Here is a 22721-nt window from a genome sequence, read left to right as displayed (position 1 = left end):
CCAAAAATATACTTTCAAAAAATATATAATGTAAACTAAATAAAGATAAGTAAAGGGTAGGTGCAGAGGGTTACCGACTTTAATGTTGTGTGGCCATCACAGACAGTCAGAGCATATATGAAGCAGCGCTTTATTTAACAACTGCACAAGCAGCCAAACAGAGCATAAGTCTTTACCAGATAAACCCCTCACTCCTGGTGCCAACATTTACTCATTCATCAAACAGAAACTGTTTAACCACAAAACAATGAATGAACAAATGCATTGTCACAGTTATTTTACACATGGACTTACTTACAAATACATTCGAGATCCATAACTGTCATACCAACAGAACACCCACAAGTCCCTGCATCCCAGCCTACATGGGACTACACTGTGTTAGCTATCCTCAGCAATCCATTCATCAACCACAAAGTCCTGAAGGGGTTGGGGTTGACTCTTGGTTGACCCTTGCACTGCTCTGTGATAGAACCACAGGACCAGGGGCAGACAAAGGTTCCAGTCTCTTGCCGCTGGCCCTGGTGCCATAACCCTAACCACTTTGCAGCAGAGAAGCTGAAATGATAGAAGAGGAAAGAAATTACTAAAACAACTCTGAAATTGATCATTATAGGTAAGAAAAAAAAAACCTAATACCTCCATTGGAGGTTAACTCCCAAATCAAATCAACCAAAAATCAAAATAAACTTTATTCTCCCGAACAATCACTCAACCAAACACCATACACACACATACAGTGCACATTCAACAGGTAACGCTTACAGACGAACAGTACAACTGAATTCACAGTACAGGCGTAAATAACTATTGCACTTTCCAGATTATTGCCTCTTGCCCCTCGTAATTGCCACAGTCTCTAGATCTTATTGCACCATGAATGTCTGTGTGGACTGCCACCAAACAGTCAAGTTCAACAAAAGGTCAATAATAATAATAATAATAGTTTACATTTATATAGCCCTTTTCCATCAATACCTAATACCCAAAGAGCATACAGAAACAATTATTCATTCATACCACATTCACACCAGTGGTGGTAAGCTACATGTGTAGCCACAGCTGCCCTGGGGCAGACTGATGGAAGCATGGCTGCCAATGTGCGCCAAACGACCCCTCTGACCACCACCATGATCATTCATACACATTCACAGTGCCTGAAGGGATACAATATAACAAGAAATATAGAACTGGCAGATTAATATTTTAATATTATTAATTTATTAATATTGGTTCAATTCCTGGCTCCTTCAGTCGTGTCCTTGGGAAAGACACTGAACCCACACTTTCTCTCTGATGTGTCATTGGATATGTGAATGCGTGTGAATGATTAGCTCCCAAAAGCCTGTCTGCCAACAGTGCTGTACTGTATGTGAAAAGGTGAATGTGACCAAACAGTGCACATAAAGTGCTCTGGGTGGTGACTAGAAAAGCGCTATATAATTGCAAGTCCATTTACCATTTAGAGAAATGTTAATTTGTTACAGCAAAGGAGATTATGCTGCTGCAGGATGAAAGTTTTGTTATTTATCCAAATAGACACTGGTTGAACTGTCCAGGATTGGACGTCATTGCAAAGGTTTTCAGGAGATAAAAGCTCAATATTTGAAATATAAAATAAACATAGCAAACTTTATCTATATACATTTTGAGAACGTGTGGCTGACCTTGTCTGATGTCCATCTCCAGATCTTCCATCGTCCTGTTCGTCTCAGCAGTGAACTTCTGCTGTTTGCATCGGTAAACAATCACCAACACTGCAAGACAAAACCAGGCCGGCAAACAGAGAGTGTTACACCAATGAATGGTTCTGTTGTCTGGGACTGAAACCCTCAGGACAGCTAGAGCTGCAGATCAGCTATACCTGTCACTCCCACCAGACCACACTGAACTCACACCTTTTGTAGCTCCCTACCTGTATGTCCCTCACTACACCCTGTATCTGTGTGTGCTAAGCAGAAGTAAACACAGTCTAATGTAATGCTGGCTTTGTTATTGTGTCTCTACACGCAATATATACCATGCAAGTATATTACACCAAGAACTCCTGCTGCAATGAACTTTAGTGATGTCCCTGACTTTGGATAAAATGGTAACTGTAATATAATGAAAGGGTTAAGGTGTGTCCTGTGCCTGGTCAAATTACTGTGTACTTACTGATGATGATGATGGGTGTCAGCAGGAGGACAAGCAACTTGATCATGGTGATGATCACTGATGGAGATTTTAGGTGCAGTCTTACCGTCCTGTCTCCATAATTAATCTGTGAGAAACAATGACCACCTTGTGTGTGAAGTGAGTTGTACACACATACATGTTTAAGATTAGCTGCTGTTACATAGAACAAGACATACTGTATTTTTATAATTAGTGTCAGCTGTGATCACCAGGTGGAGACAGAGTGACATGATAGGCAGACATCTGTCTGTGTATCAGATCACAGAATGAAAATGTCACAGAAATTAAATGACTGTCAGTCAATAGTAACTTTCTTGTAGATATGCAGACATGGGATTAGATTTGTATGACAGAAGTAAACCTGCTTTCTCCTTAATTTGGGGCACTGCAGCCAGTGTGCATGAAAGTGACGTGACCAGCTGTCAGTCTCAAATATGGCACATAACAATCAGTCATAGAATAAATAGAAGGCAGAAATATAACAGAAAACTGTAACATAGCTCCAAAACTCTTCTAATTTCTAAAATTGTTTCAGCCATATTGTCCTATGGCCAGTCCATCGCTGGTTGTCAACAATAACTTACTGTTAAGTTACACTTAATGTTAGTTTGTTAACTGGGCTGTGTTTATTTAAGGGGCTAAACAGATGAGAGGTTGACCAACTCCCAACTATCCTGTTTCAGCTAAGGTAATACTACTCTGCACCCCTCAGTGCACCCAGACCCAAAAACTTCTATAATTCTTGGGCCTGTTGTTCGAAACTTAGATAGGGGATGAAGCCGGGATATGTTGGTTATCCTGGCTTAATTTAGCCTCAAATGGTCCAATGGTCAAGTTACTATGGTGATTTATTCTCTGCAGCTACAGGCTTAGTTGATTCTGTTGTCTTTATCTGTGAAGTCAGCAGTCACATGATCGGAAATCAATGTGTTTCATAAAGTTATTCCATGTTCTTTATACGTCTTGGCCTGATTTCTAAACTAACAAAATGCATTTACAATAATAATAATGGTTTACATTTATAAGCGCTTTACTATTGATACCCGATACCCAAAGCGCATACAGAAACCATCATTCACACCAGTGGTGGTAAGCTACATGTGTAGCCACAGCTGCCCTGGGGCAGACTGACAGAAGCCAACCCTCTGATTATTGGACGACCCGCTCTACCTCCTGAGCCACTGCCGCCCCAGTAATCAAAAAAGTGAAATATTTAAAATATTAGGCTATTTTTTTCCATAATTATTCATGTGTTTCTTGATTTCCAGTTCCAGTTTCAAGGTTTTTTTTTATTTTATTTTTTTTATTCTCTATCGAGCTCCATATGCTGCAGCTTTCTCTTCTCACACTGAATCTTTGCATCTGCCAGCACTTCCTGCTTCTTCAGATGCAGGACAGTCTGATGGTTTGTGAATTCTGTAAAATGCATATAGTTAGCAAAGACCACTAGTAGGCTACTACATCACTGGCTTCTGCCTTTCATAAAAAGCAATTGAGCAAAAAGAGCAATAGATTTATTTTCATTTTCCTTTTTAATCAATTCAAACCTTTATTTAAGCCTCGAAAATCATTGCGGTTTCCCTCATTTGTAATGATGTTGAGGTACAACAACATAAAAATACAAATCAAACAAAGAGTGAGACAAAGTTAAAACATTTGGGGACAATAGCTACTCAGTGCTCTGTAGAGCAGATGCACAGAGGAGTGAGGTGGTTTGAGAGAAATGTCTTAAAATGTCCTGGAGGAACGATCGTGTCAATCATGAGTATGTTTTGAAGATGGTTCCATGTGGTTGGTGCATAAAAACTAAAAGCAGATTTTCCTAGTTCAGAGTGAACTCGTGGGACTTGAAGTGTAAAATAGTCAACTGAGCGGGGTTGAAAAGTCCCAGTGATCCCGCCTTTGTGTGAGAGAGGTCCAGCCACCGATTTTGTACAGCGCAGTGGTGAGTATTTTAAGGATCTCCAGTAATAAACCTGATGGCAGAGTGATAAACCGAGGTGTTTGAGATTGGTAGCAGCAGCATGCCTATAGATTATGTCACCATAATCAAGGACAGATAAAAATATTGCCTTGACAATACTTTTTCTAAAACCAGACCTGTTTCTGTATAAAAATCTGAGTTTTTGACAAGGTTTTCAATATTTTAATAGTTTAAATGTAAATGACTCATCAAGCCAAAGCAAATACCAAGGTATTTATACTCTGCGACTCTCTCAATATAACAACCATTCTGTGTTGATAGGTGAAGACTGTTAGAATCAATGCCTCTTGCATTGAACTTTGTTTTACTTGCATTGAGTACCAGTTTAAAGGGATAGTTCACCCAAAATTCAAATTTCACTCATTATCTACTCACACTCATGTTGACTAAGGGCTGGGAGAAGTTTCAGAGTCGTCCGTGCCTTCTCTGAGTTACAGCGGGGCTCCGTGCAGCACTGCATGTCCATATGACGGTTGCGAACCGAGCTCACTTTTCTTCGTCCAAAAAGACACACCAAAAACATCCAAATACCTCTATAGTGCTCGTCTGTAATGTCCCTCTTGTATTGAAGCCTCAACATGAGAAATTGTTCCGAAAAAAAAAAAATAAGTATATGTTTTAAGCTTGTTTGTAGCGGAAGCTCCCAGCACTGCTCTGGTCCGTCCAAATCTCGCGCGATTTGCATTGACATCCAGTTCACGGCTCTGCAAGTCGTGCGAGATTCCGGCAGAGCATTTCAGTTTCTTTTTTTTTTAAGAGGTGTGTCACCTTACGTCATCATTAAGATCCGCTGTTCATTGGAAGAAAGTACGCCACACCTGTCCTCTCATCGGTGAATCTGTGATCAATCTCTGTGGTCTATTAAGGAAAGCTGTGGCCGCGCACTTACTCAAATTAGTTACACAAAGCCGCTCCTCCTCAGCCTGTTTTGGCGTTCGAACAACCAATTAAACCAGGATGGATTTATGAGACTTTGTCTAACCTGGTTTTCTCACTTATCCTTGATTTCTTTATTCTTAAAGTATATATTTTTTGGGCTTTTTATTGGCTTTAATTGATAGCGCAGTCGAGAGAGAGACAGGAAAGGGGAGGTAGAGAGGGGGGATGACATGCAGGAAAGGGCTGCCCGATGCAGGATTCGAGCTGGGGCCACCTGCAGTGAGGACTGTAGCCTCAACATGGGGCGGCAGCTCCACCAAGGATTTCTTTATTCTACTTTCAAACAGCAGGCCCTAGATCATCATCTAGGTTGTTGTATTGTGATTGAGAGATTTACCTCTATCTCCCGGGATTGAGTGACAGGTGTGCTCCTAATGTCACAGGTGAAAAAGTCAGACATGTTTTTGGTTTCTTTGACCACCATGATGCAGGGGTGCTGTTTCCCTCCATGGATACCAAACACTGTCAACTCTGCTGTGGTCATCTCCAGTCTGTCTGCCTTCTTCTGCAATGAAAACACAAACAAACACTTAGAAAACACTTAGCCTACCTTTCTCCCTTACAGTACAGGTTAAATGTAAGCTAAGAGAATGATTAAATAAATGAATGGATGAAGGAATGAATGAATAAATGCATGAATGAGAGAATGAAATCATAGGTGAACAGCTACAACAGTTCTTGAAATGAGCATGCAAATGTTTCCAGATGAAGTTGTATGCCAAAACTATACAGTAGGTCTATAGGTGTGTGTGCTATAGGTTTATCAGGTTATATCAGTTTATAATAGTTGATTATTCTCGAACATTATCTACCCCCCCCCCCCCAATGTTTGAGAGTGTAAATGGAGAAATGTTGTTGGTTGCTGTTGTAGCACTTTGAGATTTTTGGGTAAATATAAAGTGCGTTACAAATAAAATGTATTATTATTATTATTAAATGTCTGTGTTTTTTTGTTTTGGGGATGTGAAATGGAGAACTGTAAATAAAATATTAATCCCTGATTAACTTCAGAAGTCTGCTGAGTCTGCCTACGTGCAACCTCCCTCCACCTTTGAGCCTGACCACTCTACATTGTGCGTGTGATGACAGCATTCATTACCTCTATAATGATGCGCACAACGTCTCCTTTCCTAGTGGATGTGTAGCTGGTGAACTCAGGGTCTGGATAGTAGGTGATGCTTGTGGAGCAGGGCACCGTTTCATTGGCTACTTTAAAAGACGCCGTGGTGTTCAGAGGGTTCTGAGTGCGTCCGGCTGCAGGTGAGTCATAGGTGAGAGTCTGCAGAAAATTAAACAAACATTATGTGTCAAAATGATCCATGTCAGAAGTTTAGAGACACTTATGATGAAGTCACTGAAACAAACAAACAGTTTCAGTGTGAGATGTGACTGAAGAATGTACAAATGTAGCACTTCCTCTTAAACTGAAGAAGTGATACTAAGCAGTGGCGCCTGCTGCTCTTTTCAAAAACTATATTAAACTTGAACAAGAAAAGGTGAGAATTATGTTAATCTGAAGGAAATGAGCTGTATTGACAAGCAAATACCAAGAAATTAGCTGCTGCTTGTCTCTCGACTTCACTTGCAAAATCCACAATAGGACTGAACTTGAAAATTCTCCAGTGCTGGTGTATGTTTCAAAGCTGTATGAAGGGTGCCACCATCTTCTCAGGTATACTGCACTGGATGAAATTAGTTATAGTAGTAATCATGGTTTTGTAAGCCAGATCAGCATCATTGTGAGTATAGACAGACTCAAGTTATTGAACTTTTTGCGCATTTGTGTTTAATTTGTGTTAACCACTTAACGAAGTTGAGGCTCAGGTTGATGCAACGGAAGTCGAAGCTTTCAGGCACAACCATGGTTTCCATGGTTACCGATGTGGAGCTAATCTTAGCTACAGTATGTGATGGAACAGAACTCTCACTAAAATAAGCGAGACTAGGCCCAGCCTATCCTCACGTCAACTCAATCATTACCTCATACCTGCACCTCCGCAATATCGCCAAAATCAAAAACTGTCTTTTTATTTTTATTTCCCCCCCAGCTGCTGAATCCCTCATTCATGCCTTCATCTCCTCCCGTCTTGACTATTGCAACTCTCTCCTCACTGGTATCACCGCTCACTCCCTCCATAGACTCCAGATGGTCCAGAACTCTGCTGCCCGCCTACTCACACACACTCGGTCCCGTGATCACATTACTCCTGTCCTTCACTCTCTCCACTGGCTCCCTGTCAAAGATCGTATCACCTTTAAAATCCTCCTCCTCACCTACAAAGCCCTCAACTCCCTGGCCCCCCCATATCTATCTGACCTCCTCACCTGCCACCGCCCCACTCGAACCCTCCGTTCCTCCACTACCTCTTCCCTCACCATACCACAATCCAAGCTAAAAACAAAGGGCGATCGTGCCTTCTCCCGGACTACTACTACTACTATAGGGAAGTGGTCAGTAATGTCAGATATCACCACACCGGACATTAGGCGAAGCTGTGGATATTAGTGATGATATTGTCACATGAAATAATCAACCAAAGCAGTTTGATCACCAGACTCACCTCATAGCTGCTGTTTCCAGGAAGTTTGATCTCCTGAGGGGCGTGGCTGTGGGTCACCCCCTCCACAAAGTCCAGGTGAGAGCCACTGAGTGTGATCTTCCTCTTCCCACTGCAGGATACACAGCAACAGCCAATCAGAGGTGCACATTTAATACAAAATCTCTACATTTGTTATGTGATATGTTATGCACCAGTGGCAATCACTAATTAAAAAAGTCCTGTAATACTTTTTAAGAATATTTAATATATATCAAACTAGCAAAACCCCATCTGTTGGTTATGTAACAGCTAATGCTAATTTATTTCTATGTGAGCATTTGTATTTTCTATGTATGTGCTGTGATAGTAGCCCGTGAACATGAACAATGTGAACATGTCTGTGTAAGTTGTTTAGGTGCGAGCCACTTCCCCTTCGCTAGAAGGGAAAGAGGTCAGAGATTCTGCTTTTCAGAAGTTGTCATTTAAGTCTCAAGCCATAACTAATATTTAGTGACACTGTGGCCAAGAATACATCTCAGAGATATCTACTTGACTGCTCAAAGTTTCACACTGCTTTTTTTTTTTTTTTTTTTTTTTTTTAAACTTTGTTTATTAAGGTTTTTTCACAATAAAACACATACATACAGGAACACTCAGAACAGAGTCCCCACCCCATGAAGTGAAAATAAATGAATACATAAATAAATAGTAATAATAACGATAAAAAAAAAGAAAAAAATGAAAGAAAAAAAAACAGATGAATAAATCTAAGACAATGTATGTTAGGCATGTCATAATAAGGGACATATTAACAAGAAAAGGAAAGAATATTACAGAAAAACAAGAAAACAAAAAACATTAAGTACAGTACATACAGGATAGTATTTAAGCGGGTTGTCATCTGGACACAATGAAGTCAGTGGTTGTCCTAATTAACTTGATTCATCCAGCTGTGATTTCTCTTCCACATATCTCAGAAAGGGTTGCCAAATCTTATTGAATTTACCAGTTGAACCTCTAAGCGTGTATTTTATTTTTTCCAATTTCATATAATATAAAATATTTCTGATCCAAAGTGTGTGGGATGGAGGGATGGCATCTTTCCATTTCAGAAGGATTAAGCGACGGGCAAGCAGGGTACAGAAAGCCAGAAAGTCACACTGGGAGTTATTTAGGCCGTAAATACCGGACGGCACTCCAAAGAGAGCTATGATGGGGCAGGGAGATATAGACATCTCCAGGACCTCAGAGAGTGTATTAAACACCAAAGTCCAGTAGGTCGTCAGCTTGAAGCAGCTCCAGAACGTGTGTATATATGAGGATGGGGTCATTTTACAACGGTTGCACGCTGGATCTATGTCTGGGAATTTCTCTGATAACTTCTCTTTGGTCCAGTGAGCTCGATGTAATATTTTGCATTGTATTAGTCCATGCCTTGCACAGATAGAGGAGGTGTGGACTCTTTTTAATATTGCATCCCAAGTTTCATTAAGTATGGTCTCACCTAAATCCTGCTCCCATCTATGTTTAATGGTGTCAAGGGATACGTTTTTTTGGGACGAAAGTGCACTATATAGGTTAGATATTATACCTTTAAATGACTGCACAGGTGCCAAAAGAGAGTCTATATCAGAGCTCGGGGGACGTTCTGGGAAATGAGGCAGCTGTTTGCGGATGAAATCACGCAATTGTAAGTATCGAAAGAACTGTGTATGCGGAATAAGAAATTTAGTGCGCAATTGTTGAAAGGAGGCAAAGGAGCCGTCTATGAAGAGGTCCTGCTGTGTGCGCAGCCCTCTGTTTTGCCACTGCAGAAACACACTGTCCTGAAGAGAGGGGGGAAACATGTGATTTGCATGGATAGGGGATCTCAGTGAAAAACTATGCCATCCGTAGTGCCGGCGGACCTGCTTCCATATTCTAAGTGTTGTTCTGACTATGATATTTCTTGTATACAGGGCGGTGTCTGAGGCTAGAGGAGCGTGGATTAATGCTGACAATGAGGACGGGGCACAGGATCTAGCCTCAAGAGTGCACCATGAGGGGGCGTCAGCACCTGGATCCTCATATAGCCAATGAAGAATAGGTCGAATATTAGCAGCCCAATAATACAATTGAAAGTTGGGCAGAGCCATACCACCTAACACCTTTGGACGTTGTAAATAGGCTCTGCTCAATCGTGGACTCTTATTATTCCAGATGAAGCTGGATATAAGAGTGTCCAGGCGTTTAAAAAAAGACATGGGAATATATACTGGAAGACATTGAAAAAGATAGCTAAATTTGGGCAAAACATTCATCTTTATAGCATTTATTCTACCAGCAAGTGACAGATGTAGAGGCATCCAGCGTTTAAAATTCTGCTCTACCTTGGTTACTAGTGGGTTGAAATTCTCTTTGAAAAGTCTGCCTATACTGTTTGTAATTTGCACCCCCAAGTATGTGAACTGGTCAAGAGTAACCTTAAAGGGAAATGTGTGGAAAGAGTAAGAGCGGGCCAGGGAGTTAATAGGGAACACCTCACTTTTCTGAAGGTTTATTTTATACCCTGAGATTTTACCAAAGCTCTCGAGGATGGAGAGGATCCTGGGCATAGATATGTCCGGGTGTGAAACATACAGAATCATATCATCTGCATAAAGTGAAATTCTTTGCTCTATTCCCTTCCTGAATAAGCCAATCATTGTCGTGTCCTGTCTTATTGCGATTGCTAAGGGCTCTATGGCCAATGCAAAAAGTAGAGGTGATAGAGGGCAGCCCTGCCTTGTTCCACGAGAAATTGCAAAGTACTCAGAGTGCATCCCATTGGTACAAACCGAGGCTACTGGCATACTGTATAAAAGTCTGATCCAATTAATAAATTGTTTTCCAAAGCCAAATTTATCCAATGCATAAAACAAATACCCCCACTCCAGCCTATCGAAGGCTTTTTCAGCATCCATGGACATGATAAGCTCTGGGGTGGTAGGATCTGAATCATGATAAATAATGTTTAAAAGTCGCCTAATATTAAAAAAAGAAAATCTATTTTTTATAAATCCCGTTTGGTCAGGGGAAATTATCTGGGGTAAGAATTTCTCCAATCTCAATGCTAACACCTTGGCTAAAATCTTGACATCTACATTCAGTAATGAGATGGGACGATAAGATTCACAATGATTAGGGTCCTTATTCTTTTTCAGTATCAAGGATATAGATGCCTCTCTTAGCGTTTGGGGCAGTACACCTAAATCAAGAGACTCGTTATACATGTTTAGCATGTGAGGGATTAGGTGGGTGGAAAATTTCTTGAAAAACTCGGATGGGAACCCATCCGGCCCCGGACTCTTTCCACTCTGAAGTGTTTTAATAGCCACGTTCAGTTCTTCAGCAGTGATGGGATTTTCTAATATGTTCTTAGACTCTTCGTTAATAGTGGGCATGTTCAAATTTTGAAAAAAAACGTCAAATGTGGGACAAGAGTCATGCTCAGAGGAGTAAATTGAACTGTAGTAGTCCCTGAACATATCATTTATTATTTTATTGTCATGTGTATAACCATCAGCTGTTTGAATCTTTGTGATAAGTTGTGAGGCAGCCGCTTGTCTAAGTTGATGGGCAAGAATCTTACTGGCTTTGTCACCAAATTCATAGTGTGTATGTCGGGATCTCCAGAGCATATTCTCTGCTTCACTGGTTGATAAAGTGTCAAATTTATTTCTCTCAAGCAGAAGCTCCTTCAATAAGTCAGGTGAGGGGGAGCTTGAGTATGCCAGTTCTAATTGCAAAATTCGAGCAGTTATGTCTGATAATTTTTGATTAGCTTGCTTTTTATTATAAGATATATGTGAAATTATCTGGCCTCTCAGGTACGCTTTTAGTGACTCCCACAAAGTTGTACAAGAGATGTCCGGAGAAGAGTTAATCTCAACAAAAAATCCTATTTGGTCAGCTACAAAGTGCACAAATTCCTCCTGAGATAATGCAATGGAACTAAGTCTCCAGCGGGGTCTAGGAGTATTGTGCGCAAACCTAAAAGTAGCTGTGAGGGGGGAATGGTCTGATATGACTATGGCATTGTATAAGCAGGCCTCGACTGAAGAGAGTAAACGATTATCTACTAAAAAATAGTCGATACGGGAAAATGTCTGATGTACCTGGGAGAAAAAGGAGTAAGACCGAGTGGTGGGGTTCATGCTTCGCCATAGATCTGAAACAGCGTAGTCTTCAAGAAAAGAATTAATCACTTGGGCAGATTTAGATCGATTGGAAGGGTTAGCTGAAGACCTGTCCAAAACTGGATTGAGGCAGCAGTTGAAGTCCCCACCTAAAATTAAATAGTGGGAGTCTAGATTGGGTAAACTATATAGCAAATCAGAGAAAAATTTATCATTGTCCCAATTGGGTGCATATAGGTTAGCTAGTATCACAGGAGTGTTAACAATACAACCTGTAACAATTATGTAGCGGCCCTGAGGATCTGCAATGATGTCTGAAGGGGTGAACTGCAGAGATTTATGGATCAAAATAGCTGTGCCTCTTGACCGGCTATTAAAGAGAGAATGATATGATTGTCCTACCCAGCGCCTGCGTATCTTCATGTGATCAGATTTGTTTAGGTGCGTTTCCTGCAGGTAGGCAACTTTTACTCCCAAGCTATCAAGATGAGAAAGAACCTTATTTAACTTGGTGGGTTTCCCCAGCCCACGGACATTCCAACTGGCAAATGTTATTGATGTTCCTGTGGGGCTTAGTAATCTATTAGGTAGTACCATAAAAAAGAGCTGTCAAGTAATATGTCTCTATGTCTGCACATGGTTTGACTCCCGCCAAGATCGTCTCAGAGAATGTACTTTGCAAAGTATCAGACAAAAACAAAGGAAAAAAAGACAGAGTAACAAAACAAAAAGAAAAACAAAAAACTCCCCCCCTTGCACCTCCCCAACATAGGTGCCTACAAGATCCCATCAAATGTTCTATTAACATAACACTCAAAAGCCTCGCAAGCTAAGGTCTGGTCTATACATTAATTGCAAATCTGTCAAAATTTGTCAGGAAAAGAATGAATATCTACAAAGACGTAAACCTGTTTGCTCTAGTATTACTATAGTAGCAAATTCAGTTTATAGATTAAGTTGTGAACAATATAACTCTGCATATAACAGCACTCACAGGTCCTTGTGCTTACTTACATTTCACATCACAGTGTACAATCAAACATTGTGTGCACAGGCACCAGGTGGTATACAGTAGCCTAATAGTCCTGTTGCTGATAATATCAAACTCACAGTGCCACACGGAACCATATGTGTAACTTGTAATGAACAATAGCAACAGGAATAGAAAAGGAGTGAGAAACATACCTGCCTGCCGTCGATATGACTAATGGCAGCCATACTTACAGTTCCATAGCATGACAGTCCCACAGAGAGTAATGTCCCAAGGAGATGGCCAGCATAAAACATCCGTGGCACATGGCTTGTTTTAATTAGCGGCAGTACTTCTTATCCCGGTGAGGAAGATGCAGGTTGTATCACTCACTTGGGTCAGCATCTCGTGTCCCACGGTTAATGAAGTCCAGTGCCAGGTTCGGATCCTCAAAAGTGTGCTCCTTACTCCCCGGGAGAGTGACACGGAGCGTGGCCGGAAATCGTAGCCCGTACTTGGCTCCCTCTATGGATCTCAGCTTCTTTTTCACGTCTCCAAACGCTGCCCTTTTCTTCATAACCGCGGTGGTGTAGTCAGGATAAATATGGAGCATCTTTCCTTGATACATCAGGGGGCCCCGAGCGGACTTGCGTAGTATCTCATCCCTCGTATGTGTGTAGTGCACGCGCATGATAAACACACGCGGGGGGTCCCCGGGTTTTGGTTTTGCTCGTAGTGATCTGTGGGCTCTGTCCAGCAGCGGGGCTTCGCTCAGGTTCAGTATGTCTTTCAAAAGTTGAGACACAAACTGCGTGGGCTGGCCCTTTTCAATCCCTTCCTCAACACCAGTAAGCCGCAAATTGTTCCGCCTGGAGCGGCCTTCTAAATCTTCACATTTTGCCTGCAACTCCCTCACATCACCTTGAAGTTGGGTCACAGTGGCGCAGAGCTCGGTAGTACAGTCACCTGTGTAGTCGGCAGCTTTCTCCAGCTCCTTCAGTCGGTTATCATGTGATGCTAACGAGGCCTGCAGGCTAGTGACCGCCACCGATAGCTCGCTCCTCACCGAGGCGATATCCAGCTTAATATCTTCCCGCAGTGTCTGAATGGCTGCTCCAATCTTTCCGCAGACAGAATCCCGCAGGGAGTTGAGCGAGTCAGAGAGCATCTTCGATGTGAGCGTATTGCTGCCAGTCGAAGCCTCGGGTGAAGCCGGGCTAGCCGCAGCGGCCGGCACCGTGTCTGGTTGGGCGGTGTTGCGTTGTTGTTTCGCCGACTGGTTTCGAGTGTTTGGCGCCGTCATTGTAGTCTTAAAACGCTTTCAACTTGTTGTTAGATGTTTAAACAACTTTAAGACACAAGAATGACTTATTTTGACAGTTATATTAAGTTTTAAAGAGCGACCTTGTCGGAGCTTGCGAGAGACGCGTCTACATCCTAGCACGCGCAAACCGGAAGTCCAAAGTTTCACACTGCTGTTCACTATCTGGCAAGCAACAGGTTGCTGTTGCCCTTTTTCTCCAATGTGTTATTCAGCGTATACATGATTTGTAAGGCATTAACAAGCTAATTTGTTAACTAGTTAAACCATTTATTATTCACTAATAGGGGTAGTCAATGTAGTGATGTATCCCTGATTCTCATTCTGTCTCACTATTGACCAGGTGATGATGGATGGCTGCAGGTACTCAGTTTTTTCAGTATCTTGCTGTGAGACGTGTTTTTTGTTCGCTTTCTGATGCATCTCACTGTCCTTCTGTTAATACTGTTTCAAATACTTTAGTGCTGCTGGCTCTGATTTTACTATGTAACACTGAAACTGCAGGAAACAGCAGGTATGACAAACTGATGACAACTTTCTGTCCATGTGATAGACAATAAAGCTTTTTGAAATGAATTGAATTGAATCTAAATGAGATTAGATTTTACACTGTGACAGTTTTTCATTACACTCTTTGTGTGTTTATTATTTGTAGTAGAAGTAGTTGCATTATAGTTGTAGTTCTATTACTACTAGTAGTTGTGTAGTTGCTGTAGTAGTAGTAGCAGTAGTTGTAGTAGTAGTATAGTTTTAGTTGTAGTAAATGCAGTAGTAGTTTTAGTTTTAGTTGTAGTAGTTGTATGTGTAGTTGTTTTTTCATACATTCAATCTCAGCATTTTGTCAAAGTATAAAAGTAGCCACAAATCAAACGTACCTGACCCAGGAGCTGGTGGGTGTGCTCCTGGTGCACAATGGCGCTGACTGGTACGTGATTTTTTTGTTGCCATGACAACTGCCATCTGGGAGGAGAGCACATACTTTGGCCGAGCCTTTAGTGTCTGTACTAAGGATGTGGAAGGTCAGACTCACACCTGTGTTGTTCCAGACAGGAGATCTGAGCGAAGCACACACAGGAAGCTCATGAATGTTTAACATCATCACAACAATATTAACACAGAAACACTGAAGCAGGAAAGTCCTCCTTCTAAACCTACTAATATGGTGATTCTACATGAGACTGGGCATGATTGCAACATGTTATGGTGAGTGTTGACACTCTAACCACCACCACCGACACATTTAACACCCTTCTGCATTTATTGGGGAAAAAAAAGAATCAAAGTAATCAAACCTGACTGTGAATCATTGTGTTGTTGACTTCTCAGTGACAGAGCTAACACTAGTGTGTGAAACAAAGATGTTTTTCACAGCTGACAGCTGTAACAGGCCTACTGTAACTCTCCCACAAGTGATCAGTCAAAACACAACAGACCACACAAGAGTTTGTTTCCACTTTAGTCTTCTCTGTTCATCATGAGCAATAATGTAAATTAATTGCGTTCATCATGGTAGGTTATTTTTGGAGGCATTTGGATATCATGATTAGACAATATCATACTGTAATAGAAAATATGAATATTCTATTGAATATTCCCTGCATAATATCTAAGCCATAAACAGAGCTCATGGAGGAGGAGTAAAAACAAACTCTTAAACACATGAATCAACAATTACTTTGGAGAATGTCTTAGGGGAGACTGGGGTAAGTTGAGCATTGGGACAAGTTGGGCCACCCCTTGTTGCTAGGAAACCATAAGAAAAAAACTAGATAAAGTAGCATTTCCTAACGGAACATGCGTGTGAATGCTGAAAGCAGCTGAACGCTGTTGCAGAATTAGCAAATAGTGCAAGCAGTGATCACCATTCAAATGGTTGACCAAGGTAGGTATCGAACCCACAACCTCATGGTCAGCAGACTTTCACTCTGCCTCTAGGCCACAGTGTACACACAGTTGCAGAGACTGTTGTCTGTTGATGAACTTCACTCTGTCTCACTCTGAAGTTAACGAGCCCAAAGCTGTAGTTCCAGTGCAAATCAATCTTAGTGCAGTGGTATAAACAAGAAACATGTTAACACAAACCAAGATTGAAAGAGGTAAAGAGAATAGGTGGGGGCGCATATGCATTATCAAGTTTGATCATGTGACCAGACCAAGTGGTATTGGTTAAAGTTCAAAGTGGCTGACACACTAACAAGAATGCTCAGGTGGGATTTGAACCTGTGACCTTGTGGTAGAATGGCAGGAACCTTATCCACTAGGCCATTCCAACACTTCTGATGAAGTAGAGGTTGAGACTTTGATGAATGTGAGATTTTTCAATGATGCTTAAAAAAGCATTATAAATGAGCCATTGCCAACCCCAAGGTCACTGGTTCAAATCCAAGGGAAGCACTCTTTTTATGTTATGTTGAATTCTGCTCCCCTCCCACACCCTCAATTGGTTACAGGTGTTCGTTAAGAGACGCATTAATTGCTTCTGCCACCGTTTGCAGCACATCATCACATTACAATGGCAACATGCTTACGTGTGTGCTCTCTGTGGCGAAGTGGCAGAGTAAAGGTTTATTGATCATGAGGTCATGGGTTTGATTCCTGCCTCATTCATGTCGTACTTTCTGCTAGAGACTTCATTCAAATTCTGATTTGTAGACAAACTTCTAATGGCTCATTTATAATGCTTTTTTAAGCATCATTGAAAAATCTCACATTCATCAAAGTCTCAACCTCTACTTCATTAGAAGTGTTGGAATGGCCTAGTGGATAAGGTTCCTGCCATTCAACCACAAGGTCATAGGATCAAATCCCACCTGAGCAGTCTTGTTAGTGTGTCAGCCACTTTGAACTTTAACCAATACCACTTGGTCTGGTCACATGATCAAACTTGATAATGCATATTCGCCCCCACCTATTCTCTTTACCTCTTTCAATCTTGGTTTGTGTTAACATGTTTCTTGTTTATACCACTGCACTAAGATTGATTTGCACTGGAACTACAGCTTTGGGCTCGTTAACTTCAGAGTGAGACAGTCTCTGCAACTGTGTGTACACTGTGGCCTAGAGGCAGAGTGAAAGTCTGCTGACCATGAGGTTGTGGGTTCGATACCTACCTTGGTCAACCATTTGAATGGTGATCACTGCTTGCACTATTTGCTAATTCTGCAACAGCGTTCAGCTGCTTTCAGCATTCACACGCATGTTCCGTTAGGAAATGCTACTTTATCTAGTGTATGTATGTAGCTGCGAATGTGAGTAAAAGAGCAAACACGGTATCCTACGTCTGCGTGTATTATTGCTATGCAAAGCAACCACTCGGGTTACAACAAAGTTTCATGAGAATTGTGTTTAGACCAAAAGAGATAATTACACATTTGTTTTTGTATTGTTGTGGTATCTGTGAGCTACAACATGAGGTAGTAAATGCATGAAAGTGCACCATTTTGGGGACCAATAAAGTCAATACGGTAGCTCTAGACTAGAGTAAGTTGAGCCATGTGGCCAAGGGTAAGTTGAGTCACCTGCCCCATTAGTCTAGGCAGAATTTCTATGTGCTTATTTAAAGTGATGAAGGCATTTTGTGAATATTCATAATAAACAACATTTCTAGGGGTATTCAGGGGTGCTGAACCCAAATCTGCTCTATATGAAAATAATGAAAAATAACAAAATCGAGAAATTCAACGTGGCCGCCAGCGCCCATGGCTAAAATCTATTTTTTAGTCTTCTTTTTGATTAAACAAGGTACAAACATGAATTAAATGTCCTTTTATAACTTTACATGGGCAATCCAATGCCATATTCAGATTTGAAATGTAAAGTGAAGAAACTGCTTAGATATTTAAAAAAAAACTGTTATTATTATCATCAGGCTACTTTTACTTACTTTGTATTTTGTTTTGAGGTCAAATGTGTCAAATGTGCTGTAATGGAACCTTTGGCATCCCCAATATCACCCACGCCACCCCCCACTCACCCACCCACAAACTGCTTCCACCCCTGCACAAGCATGCTCTTCGCCTTTCGCATTTTCACTCCTCTCACAGAATGGCTGATCTGCAACATAAGACAACAGGTCAGATCATGTCTAATATATAATGTCATAATAATGTGTATAATAATTATTTAAGTAGAAAAGCTGTACAATTCAGAAAGATTGCACAGTGTGGGTCGGCATGTGACTCCGTTGTGACCACATACTTGTTGATTATGTTGCTGAGTGTGTCCCCGCCACATGTGCTCTTTCAATGATAGACGTATTCTGCTTCCATCCACGTCGTGTCTACTCTTTGTGCACTGAACTGCACTGTGTGTGTGTGTGTACTCATCGTCTGTTTTCTGAGAAGCCATGACTGTTCTCAGATTATACGACAACATAAAACATGTAACATTATGACATTATATATTAGACATGACCTGACCTGTTATCTTATGTTGCAGATCAGCCATTCTGTGAGAGGGGTGAAAATGCGAAAGGCGAAGAGCGTGCTTGTGCAGGGGTGGAAGCGGTTTGTGGGTGGCTGATATTGGGGATTGCAAAGGTTCCATTACAGCACATTTGACACATTTGACCTCAAAACAAAATACAAAGTACTAAAAGTAGCCTGATAATAATAATAATAATAATAATAATAATAATAATAATAATAATAATAATAATAATAATAATAATAATAATAATGGCTGAGTCATTATTCATACTATTTTTTAATATCTAAGCAGTTTCTTCACATTATAATTCAAATCTGAATATGGCATCGGATTGCCCATGTAGGAAAACTTATAAGAGCACATTTAATTCACATTTGTACCTTGTTTAGTCAAAAAGATATAAAAAGCAAATTTTAGCCTGGTACCTGCACCCATGTTGAATTTCTCAATTTTGAGGCATTTTGGGACATTTTTGAGCTTCATATACAGCAGATTTGGATTCAGTGAGGCCATTTAACAAAGGGGTCCACTTCTCTCTTTGTTTTTTCATTTTATTTTTTATTTTTTTAAATAAAATAATAATTATAGTAATAATAATAATTATTATTAATAATAATGATAATTAAATACATTATTTATTTTATTTACTTCACAACTATTACTATTTATTTATTTTTATTTACTTTTTTTATTTTATTTCTTATTTTTATTCTTTTTATTATTGTATTCACTTGGGGTCACACCCAGACCCAGGTCTCGCCCAGATTCTATGTCCCATTTCAAACCTGAGCAACTTCCAGACCCATTGGGAGGGAATCTCCCCATCAAGGGGCGACATGATCTGACTAATTCTGATGCTGTTTAGTTGTTGTTCTTGTTTGGTTCATTATTTTTGTTGTGTTTGGGAGGAGTGGGCCCAGCCAACCCTCCCAAATGCATACAGTATATCTGAGATCTGTTATATAAATAGTTTGTGTAGAAATAATTATAGTAGTACTGTAGTTGACTGGACAATGACTGTGATGTCAGTACTGGCAGCGTTTCCTTATAACACTGCCGTGTTTCTGATGTCTTACACATAATGTCAGTGCTAACAGGCTGTAAAGGGACTCACTCTCGTGGAGAACAGGATTCAGTCAGGATCCTCACTCTGGTCACATGACTGAGGTTACGACCTGTCAACACTGCGTGGTTCTTGCCGTGGAAGGACACGACACTGGGAGTGATGGAGAGGATCTCTGGCTTCTGACAGTCACACACACAACAATAATCATTTTACTGTAATATGTATCACCCTCTACTGAATGTAAAGAAGGTGTCAGAGAAGAGTGTGTGGGAGCTGAGCTTCACACTCACAGAAATGTTCATCACCAACGTCCCCGACTGACAAACACTGACCTGCAGGAGGAAGGAGGGGAAGTTCAGCAGGTTAGAGGTTTCACTGTTAAAGTATTATTAGTATTCCAGTTTAAGTCAGTGTAGCTCAGCCCTGAAGAACAGTAGACAACACCTAGCCTTAGGTTTATACCAGCAGCTACAGCATAATGCTGTTTTATGTGCATGTGGTATGCATGTGCAGAAACAGAACAGGGGACATTTAGGTCAAACCAATGCTTGACTGAACAGATGAAGCCAGTGAAAGAGACTAAGGCTCTGAGCACAACTGCAGTCAAGTAAAGTGTGCTAACTTTAGCTTCAGCTTGAAAGGTGTGTTCCTTATATGTACTACTAACTGTAGGAACCAAACCCAGGTCTGTATGTTAATGTGTCTGGAGCTGGATTTAAAAACTATCAAGATCATTAAATGATCAGCTGAGATGGCAATGATTTCTTACATGCACTAATATAAATTATATTAATAAGAATAAATGTGTTCCATGTCCAAGTGTTGAATTTCAAAAAGATCCAACAACCCATGCAAATGTGAAAAAAATAACATTAGAAGACTTAATGACCTGACCTGTAATGATGGACTGGACCTGAGAAACACTGGACTTCATCTTCACTGAGATGAGATAAACATTGTTTCCACTTCATTCATTCAGTATCTGCACACTGCTGCTGCTGGATTATGAGCACTACAATTTCCTACACTAATCAGTAATGATTTAACTCATGCAGTGTGTGAACACAACAACATTATATTGGAATTGTTAAGAGATGAGTGCACAAAATTCTCCTGGACCCTCCTCATTCATCACCATTAGAGCAGTGCTCACAGGTTACAGCCACCACATGCACATAAACAAGATGCTGCTGTGCTAGTCGTATCGTTTTTTCACATAGTACAAATTAGCAAAACATTATGTATGTATAACTTCATAAATTTAACAAATGTGTGGAAAATATAAAAGTCAGTGTAACATTAAAGAAAAAGGCATAATTACATTCCTCTCTCCTTGATTGGCCCAGGTGCAGCGGTTATTGCTCCAGCCACATCCAGCGCTGATACACTGCTGACACCTGAGGAGAAAACAAACACACCAGCATGAAGATACTGGTGTCATTAAAACACTAGAAATATGGAGCACAATGCATGACCACATAGACGTATGTTTGATGGCCGTAAACAGAGAGGTTTTAGTTGTGGTTATTAGATCATTAATCCACAGTAAGTGTGGTCATGAGGTCAAAGTGGTGGTGGACTCACAGGACAGAGGTCGGTGGTCCGCTGATGTCAGAGCAGTTGGTCAGCGTCAGTTGTTCCGATAACTCTCCTGACCCAATCCTAATTCTTACATGGACTTTCAGACCTGACGTACAAACAATGAGAATTTCAATTAGAGTCATATACCATACCATACCATACCAACTTTATTATAAAGCACTTTAAAAACCCAGTGGACCAAAGTGCTGTACAAAATCACACACAAAATATACAATTGGCAAAAGACACAAAAGTACATAAAACACAACAGAAAATAATAAAAAAAATAAAATAAAGTGCATTTAAAATAACACTATACAAAACAAATAAACAATTAAAACATAGCGCATAGGTGAGTCAAACAATAAATAACTGACAGCAGAATAAAAGACATCAGTTAAAAACGGGGTCAAAGGCTATGGAGAACAGGTGAGTTTTGAGGCGCTTTTTAAAAACATGCAGCGATGGAGCTTGTCTGGTATCAAGAGGCAGATTGTTCCATAACTTTGGTGCCACAACTGAAAAAGCGCGGTCCCCTTTAAGTTTGGTGGTAATTTTCGGGACTTTCAGGAGCAGCTGGTCAGCTGACCTGAGGGGGCGTGTAGGGGCGTAAGGTTCTAACAGCTCAGAAAGGTATGGTGGGGCAAGGCCATTAAGAGACTTAAAAACAAATAAAAGAATTTTAAAATTAATCCTAAAACGAATGGGCAGCCAGTGTAGTGCAGTTAAAATGGGGGTAATATGCTCACGTTTATTTATGCCACTTAAAAGGCGTGCAGCAGCATTTTGTACCATCTGGAGATGGGTGATGGCGGATGCGCTAACAGCTACATATAAGGCATTACAATAGTCAAGCCGACTAGTTATAAAAGCGTGGATGGTCATCTCTAGGTGCTGCCTTGAGAGAATATGTTTTATTTTAGCCAACTGCCTCAGTTGGAAGAAACTTGACTTCACAACTGCCGTGATCTGACTGTCAAGGTTTAGCCCAGGATCCATTTTTATCCCAAGGTTTTTGATAGTAGGTTTTGAGTATTGGGCTAGTGAACCTAGATCAATGGATGGAGTCCCAGCAGTGCCATTAAAAACCATCACCTCAGTTTTATTTTCGTTAAAATTTAAAAAGTTGAGTGCCATCCAGGCCTTTAGGTCATTAAGACATTTAAAAAGTGGTTTCAAAGAAGATGCATTATTCTTTTTGAGGGGCAGGTAAATCTGGCAATCATCTGCATAGCAGTGGAAGGATATGCCGTGTTTGCGTAGGATGGACCCCAGTGGGAGCAGGTATAGTGAAAACAGAAGAGGGCCTAGGACCGAACCTTGTGGTACCCCACATGGGAGGGGCGCACAGGAAGACATAAAATCACCAATGTTGACACAGAAAGTTCGGTCTGCTAAGTACGATCGGAACCACTCTAATGCTGAGCCCCTAATACCCACCCAGTGTTCTAAACGAGAAATTAAAATTGTGTGGTCCACTGTATCAAATGCTGCCGTTAAATCTAAAAGTAAAAGAATCACACTGTCCCCAGAGTCGGTAGCTAAAAATATATCGTT

General features: G+C 40.8%; 1 protein-coding gene across 1 annotated transcript in view; it reads right to left on the bottom strand.

Annotated features, from left to right (window-relative positions):
* Positions 1–371: 371 nt before the first annotated feature.
* LOC311006578 (plexin-C1) overlaps positions 372–22721 on the bottom strand; it is a gene marked incomplete at its 3' end in the record, with an annotated part of 32575 nt that continues 10225 nt past the window's right edge. Inside the window, exons 6-15 of the mRNA XM_083999425.1 lie at positions 21168–21270; positions 20905–20980; positions 19874–19915; positions 19632–19762; positions 14965–15144; positions 7663–7771; positions 6201–6380; positions 5483–5606; positions 1668–1757; positions 372–463 (exon numbers count right to left, since the gene is read on the bottom strand). Of these exons, the coding sequence (XP_083855551.1) occupies positions 372–463; positions 1668–1757; positions 5483–5606; positions 6201–6380; positions 7663–7771; positions 14965–15144; positions 19632–19762; positions 19874–19915; positions 20905–20980; positions 21168–21270 (1127 nt within the window). The remainder of the gene's footprint in view (positions 464–1667; positions 1758–5482; positions 5607–6200; positions 6381–7662; positions 7772–14964; positions 15145–19631; positions 19763–19873; positions 19916–20904; positions 20981–21167; positions 21271–22721) is intronic.

This window comes from Trachurus trachurus (assembly GCF_905171665.1).
Source record: "Trachurus trachurus genome assembly, chromosome: 23".
Lineage (NCBI taxonomy): Eukaryota > Metazoa > Chordata > Actinopteri > Carangiformes > Carangidae > Trachurus > Trachurus trachurus.
This window is presented reverse-complemented; position numbering and strand designations above follow the sequence as displayed.